Source organism: Cupressus sempervirens, chromosome 2, assembly GCF_028749045.1.
Source record: "Cupressus sempervirens isolate cs-2001-9-10 chromosome 2, ASM2874904v1, whole genome shotgun sequence".
NCBI lineage: Eukaryota > Viridiplantae > Streptophyta > Pinopsida > Cupressales > Cupressaceae > Cupressus > Cupressus sempervirens.
Window position 1 is genome coordinate 505,091,320 of NC_143119.1, and position 17,886 is coordinate 505,109,205.

General features: G+C 35.0%; 1 protein-coding gene across 7 annotated transcripts in view; it reads left to right on the plus strand.

Annotated features, from left to right (window-relative positions):
* Window positions 1-16,444, plus strand: part of LOC149573204 (uncharacterized) — a 77,762-nt gene extending 61,318 nt beyond the window's left edge. For 2 of the 7 annotated variants that reach the window (XM_089814379.1, XM_089814385.1), the window contains 3 exons: window positions 15,196-15,359; window positions 15,563-15,752; window positions 15,858-16,444. Coding sequence is in view for 2 of the 7 variants with exons in the window: in XM_089814385.1 (XP_089670511.1) it covers window positions 15,196-15,222 (27 nt within the window). In the remaining 5 variants the exon portion in view is untranslated. Of the gene's footprint in view, window positions 1-15,180; window positions 15,360-15,516; window positions 15,753-15,854 lie in introns of all 7 variants that reach the window. The other 5 variants (XM_089814382.1, XM_089814380.1, XM_089814383.1 and 2 more) reach the window with 5 other exon arrangements.
* Window positions 16,445-17,886: the final 1,442 nt, after the last annotated feature.

Genomic DNA, 17,886 nt, shown 5'->3' on the forward strand with positions numbered 1-17,886 from the left:
CTGAAAATGTTTATATCTCCTTTGCATACGTTTCTTTTCCATCTCTTTTTTTGTCTTCTTTTTTGAGTCGGGTTGAATCACTGTGAAGAGGATGAATGTACAGATTGAGTCATAATTCCACACTTGTACTTATCACATTAGTATAATATCAACTGAGTTTTGCAAACGTTGTTTAGCAATAACAGTAAGTAATGTCTAAGATAGTGTCGATAAAGAAATTAATAAGACCTCTGATCTCTTTTTATTGTCTGATTTTACCTCAATGTTATTTTTTTGTGTAAAACTATACCAATATCAACCCATGTCATAAATCTGTGGAGTTATGTTATGAACTGTTCTGTATCAATCCATCAAACCAGTAGTAAAGATCAAGTCTGAGTACTAAGGAAGATTTGAGAAGGCAGAACCAAAATCTTATGATTAAGTATAAGATGTAATGGATTTAGGCACCAAGGAATCACCAATCTAAAGATCTGCTGATGGTGAAAGTTGTAGATGAATCTGACACAAGAAAAATAAGAAAGATTATGAGTAATTGTTAATAAATAAATAATCTGATTAGCTCATGTAAATCCACTTTGAAGAATTAATTGTCAAGCTGAGTGGTGGAGATCGGGTTATAAAAACCCACCTCTGAAATCCCTGGCCAGGGCAATAAAAGGGCGAACATGCCACAACAAAATGATCGCGTTGTTGTCCTGATACCTCAGCTATTCAATCGAATAGTTGTTGGGACCTCAAGCCACCTGAGTACTCCGATGACTAGATTGATGAACATCCCAAGCCTGACCTCAGGGTAGGGAGGGCCGTTCTATTTATTTAGAACTTGTGGGGATAAGTAAAAAGGTCCGCAGTTGGGAGGTTAAGCCTACGTTAATGCTTCTCTCACCAAAGTCAGAGCTTGGTCAATTAATTGGAAAAGTCTTTCAAGTAAATCAGTGCGAATCTTTGTTTTATTTAAGTTTCTTTATTTCTATATGTATATAACTGAAAGATTCTTTCCCTGTAATTAGATGTATCATAAATTGATTCTTTAAGTATATTAGATGCAGTTTTCTGACAATAATTTAGATTAGAGTTAAAATTCAGTATTCTCAAACATTAGAATAAATTTGATAATCAGTAATAAAAATAAATTTAGAGTTTTAGATTAACTTCAGTATTAGTTTAGATATATCTCATCAGATAATTAGAATATTAAATTCAGCTGATTTGTAGTTGTAAAATATTCTGATGTTACATAAAGATGTAGAATATCCTGATGTTACATATGGTATCAGAGCGCTGGGTTCAACACTGAACCTGGGCTCATCACGTCCATGAAATCTAATAAAGATGAATACAAATACAGGATGCTAGTACGTAGAACACCCCACAAGAAAACCCGACACCCTATATTTCCTTACCTCCTATAAAATATGACTAAGTATGACTATTCTTGCTGCTCTAAACCTTGAGATGATGAAACAATGTATGAAGCCATACAACGGATGAAGAAGGAAAGGATTCGATGGACCCCGGCCAAGAAAGCAGCGTACAGGAACAAATTGATTCAAATTTGGTACGCTCAACAGAACAATCCCTTTTTTCATTTTCACAGATCTTGGATGGTATGGGACATGTACCAAATTAAGCCAAAAGTTGCAAAACAAAAGTAAAACATATTCTATGAATGTAGGCAACCTCATTAGAGGAATTTTTTGTAATAAAGGATTGCTTTGTCGAGCAATGTTAAAGAAGATTTTTTGCTTTGTTGAGCAATGTTTTAAAAATTTTTGCTTTGTCGAGCAATAGATATGTTTTTGCAATTATGCTTTGTCGAGCAATAAGATATAATTTATTTTTTGCAAAATTTGCTTTGTCGAGCAATGGATATGATTTATAATTAAAGATTTGCATAGATGTGCAATAAAATAAAATAAATAAATATCTTGGCAAACAATGGGGATTAAACTTTTGAGCAACAAAAGCTAAACTTTAAACTTAATTGTGTAAACTAACAGGTGCAACTCCTGAAAATACAACATGAATAACAATAAGGATGTGGAAAACCGAGAAATAGTCCGAGAGAATCAACAAGCCTCTAACGAATTATTACTTCAAATTCTTCAAGAAACACAATTAAAATTAGAAGCAATGGATAAAAGAATGAGTGAGATGGCAGCCCAGATGGGGCAACAACGTGAGGAAATGCAAGAGACACCCAGAGTTGAGACTGAAGTCTCAGAACATAATAGGACTCCCTCCCCTAAGCAAACTGATAAACAAAAGAAAAAGTAGATTGCAGCTGATTTATCAGCTGATATTAAGAAAATTAAACCTCCAAAATTCAGTGGTACTGAATCTGGGGAAGAAGCCGAGGCATGGCTGACGGAGATGGAACAATACTTTGAGATTCAGAATTTTTCAGAGACTTCTAAGGCTGTTTGGGGTACATACCAATTCATTGGGGAAGCAACAACTTGGTGGGGAAACACTAAGGTAGAGTTGAACATTAGATCTACGGACATAACTTGGGAAAAGTTTGTCAACATATTTAAAACATGGTGGCTATCTCAAACCTTCTATGATCAGAAACTCATGGAGTTTCAGAATCTGAAACAGGGGGAAATGACAGTTCATAAATACTGGGAGAAATTTACCAGATTACTTAAGTACGTACCCCCTTACCAGCAGGATACCAATCTAAAAGTAAGAAAGTTCATCATGGGATTGAATAATAGAATAGGGGGAGCCGTAGATGTTTTAGCACCACGAACCATGGAAGAAGCCTTGGAAAAAGTTGTGCGTCAAGAGTATAAAGTCAAGAAGGATGATTCTATTAGGGACAGCAAGAGAAAAACCAATTGGAATTCAGAAGGTGCCGAATCTGGACCACCAAGGAAACAGTTTAAGGACTTTAAGAGTAACAAACCTGATAATAGAAGTAGTGGAACTAGAGATAATCAGGAAAACGTTTATGTAAACAAAAATGACAGGAACAATGAAAAAAGAGGACCACCAGGAGGTTGTTTCATTTGTAAAGGAAATCATTTTAAAAGACAATGCCCTAACCTCAATCAGCAACAACGCCCATCCTTGCCGCAGCAACAACAGGAGTTTCAACAAAGAATTCATGCAGCCTTGGATAATCAACAGGCAGAGCAACAAATAGGCCCCATTGAAACACCGGGTAAGATTTATGGTAACCCCGCAACTATTCTTATTGATACTGGAGCAATAGAATGTTTTATTTCACCTAAATTATTAAAAAAATTTCCAAAAAGATTTGGCTTTATGGAAAAACCGTGGATAGTCGAATATGCAAATCAGACAAGGGATAAGGTAGAGCAATGCTTGTTCGAAGCCCAGGTTGACTTTCCAAACTTCTCTACAGAACTAAATTTATACGTAGCACCCTTAGGATCTTATGACATTATTATAGGAATAAATTGGCTCAACGAGCACAAAGCTAAGGTAGATTGTCTTGCCAAAACAATAAGTTGTGTGGATGACCGAGGTAGGCCTACAAATGTTTCAGGAGTCAAACATAAAATAAGAGCCCAACAGATTTCAGCAATGCAGCTTAAGAGGAATGGAAGAAAAGGTTGTGAGATATTCGCAGTAAAAATTGAAGATTTAAGGAAAACTACACTCAGAGATGACTATATTTATGAAGATGGGGAAATTAAACAAAAACTAAAGGAATCTTTTGAAGAAAAATATCCCTATCTAAAGAACTATCAAGATGTATTTCCTGAGGAACTTCCTGGATTACCCCCTTCCCGGATATTTGACTTATCCATAGATTTAGTACTCGGAGCAGAACCTATATCCAGAGCCTCGTATAGGATGACCACCACAGAACTTATGGAATTACAGATTCAATTACAGGATATGTTGGATAAGAAAATGATTCGACCCAGTGTCTCACCATGGGGAGCCCCTGTATTGTTCGTAAGAAAGAAGGATGGAACCATGAGGCTATGTATAGATTATCGGATGCTTAATAAAGTCACCATCAAAAATCGGTATCTGTCACCCAGAATAGATGATCTATTTGATCAAATGAAGGGTGCGACTGTGTTTTCAAAAATCGATCTGAGATCAGGATATCATCAGCTGCAAATTAAGGAAGTAGACATACATAAAACTGCCTTCAGGACCAGATATGGACATTATGAGTTTATAGTCTTACCATTTGGATTAACTAATGCCCCTGCAGCCTTCATGAATTTAATGAACAGTATATTTCACGATTGCTAGACAAATTTGTGTTGGTATTCATAGATGATATTCTTATTTATTCTAGAAATGAAGAAGAACATCATAAGCATTTAGAGATAGTACTACAGAGACTTAGAGAACATAAATTATATGGGAAATTATCAAAGTGTGCTTTCTACTAGAAGGAAATTCAGTATCTAGGGCATATAATTTCAGCACAAGGCATAGTAGTAGATCCATCTAAGATTAAGACGATCAAAGAATGGCCAATCCTCAAAAACATGTCCGAAGTCAGGAGTTTTATGGGGTTAGTTGGATTTTACAGGAAATTTGTCAAAGACTTTTCAAGAATAGCTTATCCAATCACAACACTTCAAAGAAAGGGAAAGAAATTTATTTGGACAGAAAGATGTCAATCAGCTTTTGAGTTTCTAAAGGAAAAATTGACTATTGCACCTATTTTAAGAGTACTCGATCCACAGAAACCATTCATGGTAATCACTGATGCTTCAGGTGAAGGATTAGGGGGTGTGTTAATGCAAGAGGGACAAGTCATTGCCTATGAGTCTAGAAAATTGAAGAATTATGAACAAAACTATGCACCACACGATCTGGAATTAGCAGCCATAGTCCACACTTTACAAATGTGGAGGCATTATCTAATTGGAAAACCCTTTGAACTTCGATTTGATCATCAAAGCTTAAAATATATTTTTACTCAGCAAAATTTGAATGCTAAACAAAGGAGATGGTTAGAGTTCTTAGCAGATTATGAATTTGACATAAACTACATTAAGGGAAAAGAAAACAAGGTTGCCGATGCCTTAAGTCGAAGGAGACACATTTCAGCAATGACCAAGGTAAAATTTCAATTGAGAGATCAGATTTTACAGCATTTGCAGAATGATGATTTTTATGCAGAAATCAGTTTGGCACTTATTAGAGATCCACAGGACCCCAAATATTCAGATTTTAAGTTAGAGAAGGATGGACTATTGACATATCACCACAGGATTTATGTGCCCAATCAATCTGAGTTACGTAGATTAATTCTAGGGGAGTATCATTCAGCTCCATATTCAGGACACCCAGGAGTCACGAAAATGTTATCAGATATAAAACCTTCATACTTTTGGAAGGGAATGAAAAAGAGATAATTGAGTTTGTAGCAAGTTGCTTAGAGTGTCAAAAGGTGAAAGCAGAACAAAGATACCCAGTAGGACTATTACATCCAAATGAAGTACCTGAATGGAAATGACAAATAATATCTATGGACTTTGTACAAGGGTTGCCTATGACTCAGAATCGACATAATACTATTTTGGTCGTGGTTGATAGATTGACTAAGGTAGCACATTTTATTCCAGGAAATCTAACTGATGGAGCATTTGAGATAGCCCATAAATTTATAAAAGAAATTTTCAGATTACATGGGGTACCAAAGAAAATTATTTCAGATCGTGATACAAGAATAACTTCCAGATTCTGGCAGACATTATTCTCAGCCTTGGGCACTAAATTGAATATAAGTTCAGCATATCATCTTGAGATAGATGGTCAAACAGAGCGAGTTAATCAGGTATTAGAGGATCTTCTAAGGGTTTATTGCATGGATCGACAGTATCAATGGGAAATGTATCTGCCACTGGTTGAATTTGCATACAATAACTCCTATCAGTCTTCGATTAAAATGGCACCTTTTGAAGCCTTGTATGGCCGTAAGTGCAGAACCCCAGTAAGTTGGAATCGATTAGAAGACAGAGTTATAGTTGGCTCGGAGATGCTTCTAGAAATGGAAGAACAAGTACTTTAGATCCGCCAGAGATTAAAGGAAGCTAATGATAGGCAAAAAAGTTATGCTGATGCTAAAAGAACACCTAGAGAATTTACTATAGGAGACAAGGTGTTATTAAGAAATAAGCCCCAGAAAAGTACTATTAAATTCGGCAAAAATGCTAAATTGGCCCCTAGATATGTGGGACCCTTTGAAGTTTTGGAGGTAGTTAACCCAGTAGCCTACAAGATTGCTTTACCTCCAGCCCTTGCCAAGATGCATAACGTTTTTCATGTGTCCTACCTTAAAAAGTTTGTTAGTCATCATGAACACATGATTGATTGGAAGTTGTTGCAGGTACGAGAGCCAGGGGTGGTAGAGGTAAAGCCAACCAGAATAGTCGAGGTGCGTAAGCTGCGCTTACGAAATCGAGAAGTAACTCAGTGCAAGGTTCAGTGGGACCAGTATTTAGAGGATAATGCTACGTGGGAAGACTATCATGATATCTTTCAAAGATACCCTTATCTATTTTCAGAAATTGGGAACTGAATATTCCTCATTTTTTTTTTAAAAATTTTATTTATTAGTTTTCTTTGATGCTATTTCATCGTGGACGATGAAAAACCTAAGGGGGTGGGTATGTTACATCCCAAAATTTGCCCTAATTTCTCTTAGTTAAAATTAGTCGTTGAACCAGAATAAATTTTCAAATTCAAGTGAAGTTAGTCGTTGTTCCATCATGGTAGTTATAGCCGTTTTATTTATTCATGTTCATGTGAAATTGAAGCAGTTATCTTAAGGCGTTGCATCGTTTTAAAGAACTAAATGAATATATAGTTTTTAGCCGTTGTGTTCATGTGAAGTGAATATAGTTTCTAGCCGTTGTGATCATGAAAAAATATATTTTTTTTAGTTGATGTTCAGTCAGTTATTATTTACGATGAAATTTCTAATGATATTATTTAACAAATTAGGAATTATGAAATTTGATGTTTTGGCGAGAATGATTGTTTTGAAGGTTGCAGGATAAAGACTCGAGGAGGGGAAGCATTACGAAATGAGGTCATACGGAAATGGAATGATCATATGACCTAGTTATCAGGAATATCAGGTTTGATCAAAAGTCGCCATGGCAGCATTGTTAAAGCTTGACAACAAATAACAAAGTGGGAAGTTACATGAGCTAGAAATAATATAAGATTTTAAAAACTAAATAAGAAAATTCTTACCTTTATTTAATAGTAATATCATTTAATAATATATCATTATTTTGATTAAAATCATAATTAGATATTTGTAAAGTGGCACTATTATATTAGATCTATAATACAATAATGTCACCTTATATATACTTAATTATAATTTAACCAAAATAATAATACAACATTAAATTATATTATTAAAACCTTTTTCCACCTTTTGTTCCAACGATTCATATTCCAATCGATGGAAATGCAAATCGCATTGTAGTCTTGTAATGGCAGAAGATGTAAAGCCGCGCAATATCAATTTATATGTGGTCTTTGTCGTTTTTGGGGGAGTAACAACAAGAAATCTGTCTATTCGTGCTTCCGCCATGGTCTGAGGTATCGTTTTCCTGTAACCCGAGCTAGTGCATAATGAAAGTCTCTTTGCTGTGAGTAATCGGTCCTAAGTCTTCCTTCTAAATATCCTTCGACCTCTCTGCTCAGCTTCCAACGTTTGCCTTAATATCTGGTTCCACCACGAAATCATTCATCTGAAATTACGTGAAGCCATCCTTGCATACTTTCTGAGCTACGGACTTCAGTGTAGGTTGAAGACTTCTCCAAGCAGGGCGCATAGTATACTGTAGACAAGTAAGGGTGAACTGAAAATGTTTATATCTCCTTTGCATACGTTTCTTTTCCATCTCTTTTTTTGTCTTCTTTTTTGAGTCGGGTTGAATCATTGTGAAGAATCACAATCTGCTATAATAGACAGGGAGCAGAATCACAGCCAAAATAGCAGAAATCACCCTATGAGAGAAAAGTATTCCCTGTCTATACAGTAGTAACCCAGCGCGGGGGTTACAGTCGGGCGCGTAGGGATCCTAGCCATGCGTGGAAAATAGTCATAGTCGTGGGGATAGGAGGATGATTGGCTGTTAATGGTCGCAATCGCAAGTGGAAAACAAATGGTAGCCACGCAGGTTCCAATCGTAGGCCCAGTCACAGTCGCAATCGCAGAAAAAGTCGGCATGAAGCTGAGAAACGAAGCGCGGGCATGAAGCTGAGAAGACGCCCAAACACACGCGGGCATGAATTAGAAACGACGCCCAAACAGTCGTGCAGGGGTTACAGTCGGGCACGGGTTACAGTTGCGCGGGTTACAGTCTCGTGTGGGATACAGTTGCGCGCGAGAAGAAGATACAGTTGAGTGCGGGGTATAGTCGCGTGGATTAAATTCTCATCTCAGTATGCCATGCTACAGTCGCCATGCTACAGTCGCGTAGAGGAACACATGCGGGCATGAATCAAAAATGACGCCCAAACAGTCACGTGGGGGTTACAGTCGGGCATGGGTTACAGTCTAGATGAAAGCCAAGAAAATTGAGCTGTGTTCTCTTTATTCTACAGGTCCTACCATTGGCCAATATGGTGCAGCCCTTATTCCTACGTGACAACTGGTGCTCTATTGTGGCTTGTACATGAGCCACCTTATAGCAAAGTTGGGCCCTTTAAGTCATCTTTACTGAGGTCTTTGAACTACATTTTACAAATAGATATAGTATTACTATTTACCATATTTTGCCAATAATGAGGCCTAAATCATGCCACAATTAAATAAAATAAGTATTGCAAAATGGAGAGTTTAAATTTGAATTCAACATACCTCTAAATATAAAAATTCAAGAGAAAGAATAAAACTATAAATTTTAAAACAATCAAACAAAAAAAAATCACTTGGCTGGAAGAACATAGTGGTGCAATAGTACTATAGTCTCCAATTGAATGTCTCGTTGCATCATGTATGCTGCTCAAGCCACAGTTGGAATTAGGAATGGTGTGTGGCCCTTTAAGTCATCTTTACTGAGGTCTTTGAACTACATTTTACAAATAGATATAGTATTACTATTTACCATATTTTGCCAATAATGAGACCTAAATCATGCCACAATTAAATTAAATAAGTATTGCAAAATGGAGAGTTTAAATTTGAATTCAACATACCTCTAAATATAAAAATTCAAGAGAAAGAATAAAACTATAAATTTTAAAACAATCAAACAAAAAAAAATCACTTGGCTGGAAGAACATAATGGTGCAATAGTACTATAGTCTCCAATTGAATGTCTCGTTGCATCATGTATGCTGCTCAAGCCACAGTTGGGATTAGGAATGGTGTGTGGCAAAGAAAAGAATCTATCCTAGATTTACGAGTCTAAAACCCAAGGCTAATACTGTCACTACCACTAGCACTAGCACAAGCAACAACACCAACACCAACACCAACACCAACAATACTACGAACATTAGCACTAGCATTTCATGAACAACCTTAGGAGGTGCACATGTACATGGTTGTGCATCATGGGCAGGTATGTGTAAAAGATGATATTTCAATCTATTAATACCTTCCCCATGATAAATTGTTTTGCAAAAAAACATTTTACCTCTCCTCTTTTTTGCCTAGAGAAGAGTTCAACACTTTTCCAACATGGGTCCCTTCTAATTGGGGTTCCGGACACCATGAAAAAGATGATTTGAAAAGCACAAGGCAGCTGCAATAATATATAAATACAAAAATTTAGCATTTGTGAATTGAGATTTATAAATTATAATCATTAAACTAATACAAAAATTGTAACGTTTGTTCAAAAGAAAAAACCAAACACATCTAGGGTTCTTTCTTTGATCTAGTAAAATAAAATAAAAAATAAATGAAATGCAAAGAAAAATGCAATTTTTGGTTAAAAAATATTGAACACCATAAGAGTTCAAGCTCACCTTTTAAATCAAACTTGAAATGAAAAGTCCTTCCAAACATTGGTAGACATCTCATGATGCACTAAACTTATTTATGAAGCTGCCCAAATGCAATTTATTAATGGATTTTTGCTCTTACATCCTTGTCAGTTGCCCTACAATGCACTCTTTGCTCACAGCTCTCTTTTCTCCTATTTTTCTGACAAAATGAAAGGACGATACTTTTAGGGTAGAGGAGCAAATATTCATGAAATAAAAGCAAGTTGAAAGCATTATTTTTATTTTGTTATTTCACTTAAAAAAAATTCAACCAGGCGGCAGAGTTTTTCCATTGGGACTCACCAGACTCAGTGAGTCCCAAGACAATGCAAGTCTGGGAAAAACTTGGCTTTGTCTGATTCTGAGTGCTAGAGACTTGCGAGCCTTGCCTTTCCTTGCAACTTGCTGAGTACTCATGGTAAATCTCATTTAAATCATGCTAGCGAAACTTTTTCTTTGGGGAGAATTTGCAAACAAACAAAAAGGGATTTTTATAATTAGTTAGGAAAAAACTGGATTTGGTTTAGCAAATAAATTCCCGCCAAAATCAGTAAAAACCGGAATCTTAACATAGACACCGATTTGTTGAGCAAAACCTGCAATTTTCTGGTCAAAATTATGTTTTGCTGAATTCTTTGGATAAAACTATGATTTTTCAAAAAGTCTAGTGTAGTGTCCTCATGGTATTTCTAGCAATATTTCACGGGCAAGATTTGACGATTACATTTTGACATGGTTCATACATAGAAGGTGAAGAGTCACCAATGGAAGAGCAAATGCTTCATCTTTCACAACTGTTACTAATTGGATGATTATAAAGATTGAAAAACTTTGCAAATACTTGTGTCGAGAAGCTCAATAAGTACTTGTAGGCACAGTTCAAGATATCGTTATCTCCAACTTATCGCCAAGGGAAGTACAAGATATCGGGAAATATTGGAGATAAATTGGAAGCTTTGGGAAAATATTGAGAACTTAAAAAATTGCTTAAATTTAATTAGAAATGCATCTGTTCATGCAAAATTCAATAAGGAGATGTATCTTATGAGTCAGTAAATGAGTAAACAAACGAAACAAGCTGATCTAGATATATATAAATGCAAATAGATAACAAAATCACAACCTCATGTCGAATGCTGATGGCTGGTAGCCAAAGTCTGATACCCTGAGCTCTGAAGCAAGCTTAAAGCAATAAATTGTCTTTGGAAAACTACAAGCAAATACAAGTACAATATCAAAGCAGTCTACCCTTTTTCTCTTGCTTAAATTTAATTAGAAATGCATTTGTTCTTGCAAAATTCAATAAGGAGATGTATCTAATGAGTCAGTAAATGAGTAAACAAACCGAACAAGCTGATCTAGATATATATAAATGCAAATAAATAACAAAATGACATCCTCATGTGGAATGCAGATGGCTGGTAGCCATAGTCTGATAGCCTGAACTCTGAAGCAAACTTAAAGCAACAAATTGTCTTTGAAAAACTATAAGCAAATACAAGTACAATATCAAAGCAGTCTACCCTTTTTCTCCTCTCCAAACCTGTATTTGCAATAAAAATAATAATGTTTTACCCTTTTTTAGGTCGTTGCTGTATATATGCATCTGCAGGGGTTAACTTTCCAGCTTATTGTGATAAAAGTTAAAACATTAAGCTATCACCAATATTTTGCCAGTTCCTTTGTGATATTTTGGAAATTTTCTGCGATATTTTCCTCCCAGAAAGCTACATAACTTCTCGTGCCACAGATCTTCTCGTGATAAGCGAACTTATCACAAAGATATCTTCAATATTTTAATCTATGCTTGTAGTTATTACAAGCTCCTGAGTTATTGAAAAAACTTCCACAATTTTTCATGGAAAACTCACCTTGTAGGCAAACTATGAGTCCATGCAACTCAGAAAAAGTTGGCTGGTAAAGAAAAGTTTGTAAAGTTAATTACACAATTACACAACAAATCTTTTAGCAAATCTGGGGCTTAAATTTATGTGTCCAGAGCGAACCTGCTGCAAAAATCAAAAGGCCTCTTTGGAATTGAAAGGTCTCTGCAAAATCCAAAAGTCTCGGAGATGGCACTGTAATCAAAATCAATGAGTGGAAGAACTAGTGGAGGATGAGAATCAGAGTGCCACTGTGGAAGAACTTTGTTCATAAGAGCACTTGGAACCGAGTATCAGAAAACACACAACATTTGTTTGTATCCTGTTCCTTTAGTTTAGCTTTAACTCTGAATCCTATGGCTTATTATATTAATATATAATCTGAACATCATATTTGTAAATAAAGTTTGAAGATATTTCTAATTCGCTGTTTATGCATAGTTCTCTGTTCAGATATTTCTTTCAATCAGATATTTTGAAATTCTTGGTTAATAAATTCAAAGACAATATTACAATATTTCTATGCTATTTTTAAAAGTATGGTTTGTTTTTCCTAGAGGATTTGTTTTTTGCAAAGATATGTATTAATATATTTTATGGCTACATTTTGTTAACTGTATAATTAATCGATGCTTTATGCTATTCCCAATACTTTGGCTTTCATTTATTATTTGTAATTTTTAATGACATTGGAAATTCAAGTTCGTAAGTATTGAAAACATGAACTCTTTTAGGGCTGTGCTGTGATTGAATACCAATCTTTATCTGTATAGAAATCAGTAATATGTTCAATAATTTTTATTTTCTTTTGCATGTTTTTGAACATCATTAAAAAACTATGTATGTATTTTTAAATGTTTTTCAACTGTGTGAACTTGTATGTACATCTATATGTAGATAGAAAGCAAGAGATGGACTGATAATAAATTATTGCACTTATAGATTTTGAAATTCCTAAGCCTCATTTCTAAAAGTCGTTCCTATATTCTTGTTTAATATCTGCTTTTGCAAATAAGACATCCAAGTTCTAAGTAATTTAGATTTATCTTGGATATTTCCTAGGACTGGTATCACTTGTTGATGTACAAACTTTTTTGGCAAACCCCCTCTACTGCATGGGAAATCGATAGAAAGGTACAGATCCATTTTCAGAAACACATCCAATTAATCACTAGTGGCCAAAGATAAGTTAGGTGTAATCTATTTGTGGTAGATGACAAGTTCACCACCTTATAAAACATGCGAGGACTCATCACACCTCACACAAGGGTTTTCAATGTTTTTTGTTGTGTGCCATCCCTGCTATTCATCTCCAATAAGACACTCTAAAGGAAGTCAAAGCACACCCCAATGATTGCCATATGGCCTTATTTGTCATCTCTCCTTTTTTCCCATGGCTATAAAGTTGTCTGAAAAGCTATGAACCTCAACTTTTGTGACTGTGTGTGTGTGTGTGTGTCTCTCTCTCTCTCTCTCTCTCTATATATATATATATATATATATATATATATATATATATATATGACCACGAAGTTAAAAATTCTAATAACTGCTAAAAATACACATTGGACCTATACTGGTCAAATAACACCCTCCTTTCTTTGGGATGCACGACTTGATGTTTAACTTTAAACCTGCTCTATATCCCAGATTCATATCATGTATTTTTCTGTCTGACATAACCAAATAAACTTTTTATCTACTAATCAACCCCCTTCCTCCTCTCTCCCCATAAATTTGACTAAAAGTTCCCAACAAATTAATTGGTTAGAGATTGAACAATTTGGCATTGGTATTTGGCACCAACTTAACTCTTATAATTGAAGTTGCCGTGAGAACAAAATTCAAATTTGAATGTTTTATTTTCTCACTCTTTAAGCTGTACTTGACTGAAGGTCTGAGCTCTTAGTAGTCATGGAATTGAGTTTTTCCCCCCAAAAGATGAGGGATTTTTATTTTATGAGACATCATTTAGCAGTCTTCATTATCCCCATTATAGGAGAATGCAAAGTCATGTAGTGAAGGAATGATTTAGTGCTTGGTTAAAAGCTAAGAGACTGGTGTGACATGTCAACTATCAGGCTAGTCGATCCCCTGTGCCTTCATTGTGCACCATGGAAGCTGAAGGGTCATCATAGAATTTGAACCAAGTGGGTGCCCTACCACATGGGTAGTTGAAATAAATATCATGTCTTGGCAACAAGATGGCTCAATAGTTGGGCAGGTTTTTTGAACCTAACATTGAGAGGGAGGACAATTAGAGCCGGATAGACATCTCTTGATAAATAGCATTTGAAGCAAGAAGAAACCCACTAAAATGAGGGTACCTATTAATCACGAGACAGCTACTGTAAGCAAAAAGCCCCATAATGATGCTTAAAAAGAAAATTAATACTAACATTATTGACAACTTCTGATGAGTCCAAGCAATTATCAAGTCTTATTTTAAAGTTCTTAGCTAAATTTCTCCACAAATGCAATGGCCACTTATTCATGTGTAATGAATCTGTTCTGAGCATCAACAAATGAAGAAAACAAAGTCAAATTAAATAATGATGTTTGTGTATCCCACTTCTCTTTCTTTATAGTCGAGCAGGGTCCCATCGTCCTTTTCTGGTCAAGGTTTTCCAGTCAGTCTTTGATTCTTTGTGAAAGACAACAACCAAACTTAAATAATTTTTTGTAGTATTATTTATTTACCGCCTTCTAGATATTAATCATTTCTTTACATTTGGTTCATAGTGATATAGTTCATTATCCTTTTCCTTCGTATTGGTTATTTGAAGTTACTTTGTAATAAAAGCTGGAATCACTGTTGAGATAATGCATGTTGTAGTTTTTTTCTTTTCAATGGGCAGTTGTTTGTAACTCATGACTGGATGGCATGGTTGGCTTATCCACATTTTTTTTCGGTTTTCATCTTGCTAGGATTTTTCAGCTCCAAAAATTGCCCGCGTTAAGTAAAACTTTTCTCATAGTGTGATTAATGTTCCTATGGTGTTTTTTGACTTGAATTATTTTTTTCTATACATGCCTCATTGTTTTTGTTTCTGTAATTAATCATGTAAGCATTTCAATTAATGTATAGGAACAGATTAATGTTTTCTGAATGCATTTTAAACTAAAATTCTACATGAACACAAATTTGTAGTTCTGGAGAATGCTTCTGTTCATGGGCCTCAAACTCCATTTTCCAAAATTGAAAACTTTTGTAAGGTTGTTGGTTTATAGTACAAGCAACTAATTGAAAATGTGATGGGTTCTCTTTGAATCTTGAAAGTGCTATTTTACTGACATGGTATTGTATTTACTATTTATTAAACTTTTGGAGGTTCGAAACTTGCAGAAAGGAGTTCTTAGTCGATTTTGCTGAATAATATGCTTACAAATGAATACACTGATCTACCATTGAGGAAAGCTTGCAAGATGACTTCCTGGAATTTTCTGTCACTTGGCATCAGGTTCCATGAACAGTGTTGGTGGTGTAAAAGATTTATATGCTAGGAAGAGGTGAGTTTCATGAACATTCTTTATCATGAAAATATGAGGGATATACTGTATTTCTTGGGAAAAGTTATATGGCAGATTCTGATAGATTGTTAAGAAATATTTACATACCTGTTTGTTTTTTAAAAGACTTTTGGATTGGTGAAACTTACCTGTACAGTTTAAGATGGAAATGACTGGAATTTTTGTGATTTCAAATGCCATAGAAATGGCAGATTTCTCTCTTTAGACTTGTTGCCACTACAATGCAGATCCACAATCACTTTTCGAGATACAATACAAGGAGGACCAAACGTTGTGGATCTCTCATGATCCAAAAGCTCTCTTTTGTTGCTGAAGATTTTATCCAGTGTTAACGTGTAATGAGGTCAAGTGGAGGGATTATAAAGCCACCAGGTATGAAGTATATTCTACAGAGTACCTTTGAAATACATATTTAAATCAGCCAATTCTTCTCATACAAGTTTCATTAAAATTCTCATCATCCATCTTTGTCAGCAGTCTGAAGCCCCCTGTCACCAACAGAAAAATCACTACCTAATTGGTAGATAGTTTGGAGTACACGTTGCAGTACAACATCAACTTGACCAACAGAACTGAAGGTTTGGAGAATATCCTAACCTCTTAGCATCAAAAAAGGCCTCTCCAAGAAGAAATTTAGATGTTGATTTAGATAAGGTACACAGGCTAGTGCTTCTGGTGAGAATAGCTCTCTACCATTCCACTTATCAAAAACTTTGTTTAGACCCACTCCATAGAGTTCCAACACAAGCTGGAATTGAACAAACTAGCAATGCTGCAGACAAGTTCCAACTTCCTTTTAATTATGTTTTGATGTTTATTGTCCACTGCTGTCTTATTGCTCTACATAATCTTATGAGATGATTTCTTAAAATACTAAAATTCTGGAGGTCTATAATGTTACCTTTGATGCTGTCATGTTATTTCTGCTCTCATACTACTTTTACTTTTGATTTACTCGCCATTATGGTTCACACTTGTTTCCTTGCCCCTTAACTCCCGATGGGCTATGTTATTTTGTACAAGCAACTCTGTTTTTAATCAATAAATATCAATCTTTGTCAAAACCATCTAAAATCAACTATTTATTAGTCTGGACTTGTGATGGTAAAAAATTTCGATATTGCTCATAGGTATTCCTCCTGACAAGGGGTGAACTCATATTGAATAAAAATGTTTTGAATTTTTTTGGAGCTCTCAATGAATACTAAAAAATTCAGAACCTGATGCATTTGAGGAGCAGCCTTAACTTTCTTCATATCTTACTCATGTTTTCTCATCTCTCTTTACATTTCAATACAGATATATGTAGGATATGTTTTCAAAATTGAGGGAAAATGTCCTGCTGCCCTGCATAAGGTACATGCTGTTCATCTTAGTTCCTTAAGGTAGGAGAAAGCGAAAACTAAATATATCTGGCCTATGGATGCTATTTCTAATTCACTATTGCCTACGGAATATGGACTTCCAACATTTTAGATGGTCTGAATAGTGACCTAACTTCAGATATTAAATACTTTTGTTATTGGAAACCATATAATTGCCCGAACCTAGAAAATCTTCTCAAAGAGCTTAATTAATTCTGGTGTTTGTTGAACTAATCAAATCACAAATGAGTTTATACTATTTATTAGGATGTTTGTTTTGCTTACACAAAAATGAATTGATATTGTTTATTAAGATGTTCGTTTCTAGTCATTAACTTGTTAAAGTTCTACCGAGTTTTGAGAATGGTAATAGGGAAATACTTTAAGGGATGATTGGAGAGTAGGTTGAAAAGTTGTTGGGCTTGATGTAAGGGACAAGAAAGAGGTGGATGCTAAAGAATAACAAGAAATGCACAAAAGACAATAATTTATAACTCTCTCCCAAAGAAAAATTAAAGAAGAAAAAGGAAACTAAAAAAGATCGTTTGTCTACTAGTACTAAAGAAAATAAGAAATAAAGCTCCCTTAAAATCAAATAAATTACTAGCATGCACATTCAAAACTCAAATTTGTTGGCATAATAATGATGTGTGACAAGGTTACCAGTATCAGAGTGGATGGATCATCATTTTAGTGTTGTCATTGTTGGCAACAATATGTTCTACTTTTGTTGGATTAGCTATACCGACAAAGAAATTGATCAGATAGCCAAAATTGTGAAGTGTGTAGTATACCAATGAATAGACAAACATATTCAGTATTTTCATTGTGCAGTAATCAGATTTATGTTTTTGAGTGCATGGTTGATAGGGACGATTCATCAAAGGTTTATCTACCTAATTCTAGAGTTTCGTCTATCAGAGTGAAGTATAGATGAAGATTTGTTTTGTTGAATCGGTTACAGTGTGAAGAACAAAGCAACCAAAAATGTTAGTTCTTGTGAATCGGTAATTGGGTGATGTTAAAGTTAAAAGAAGGATTAATTACTTAGTAAATTGTGTTGAGCTAACATCATGGGACAAAATTCAATGCATTGGCACTCGCGCATGAAAGTTGAATTGCATGTTAAGATGATTCAAGAT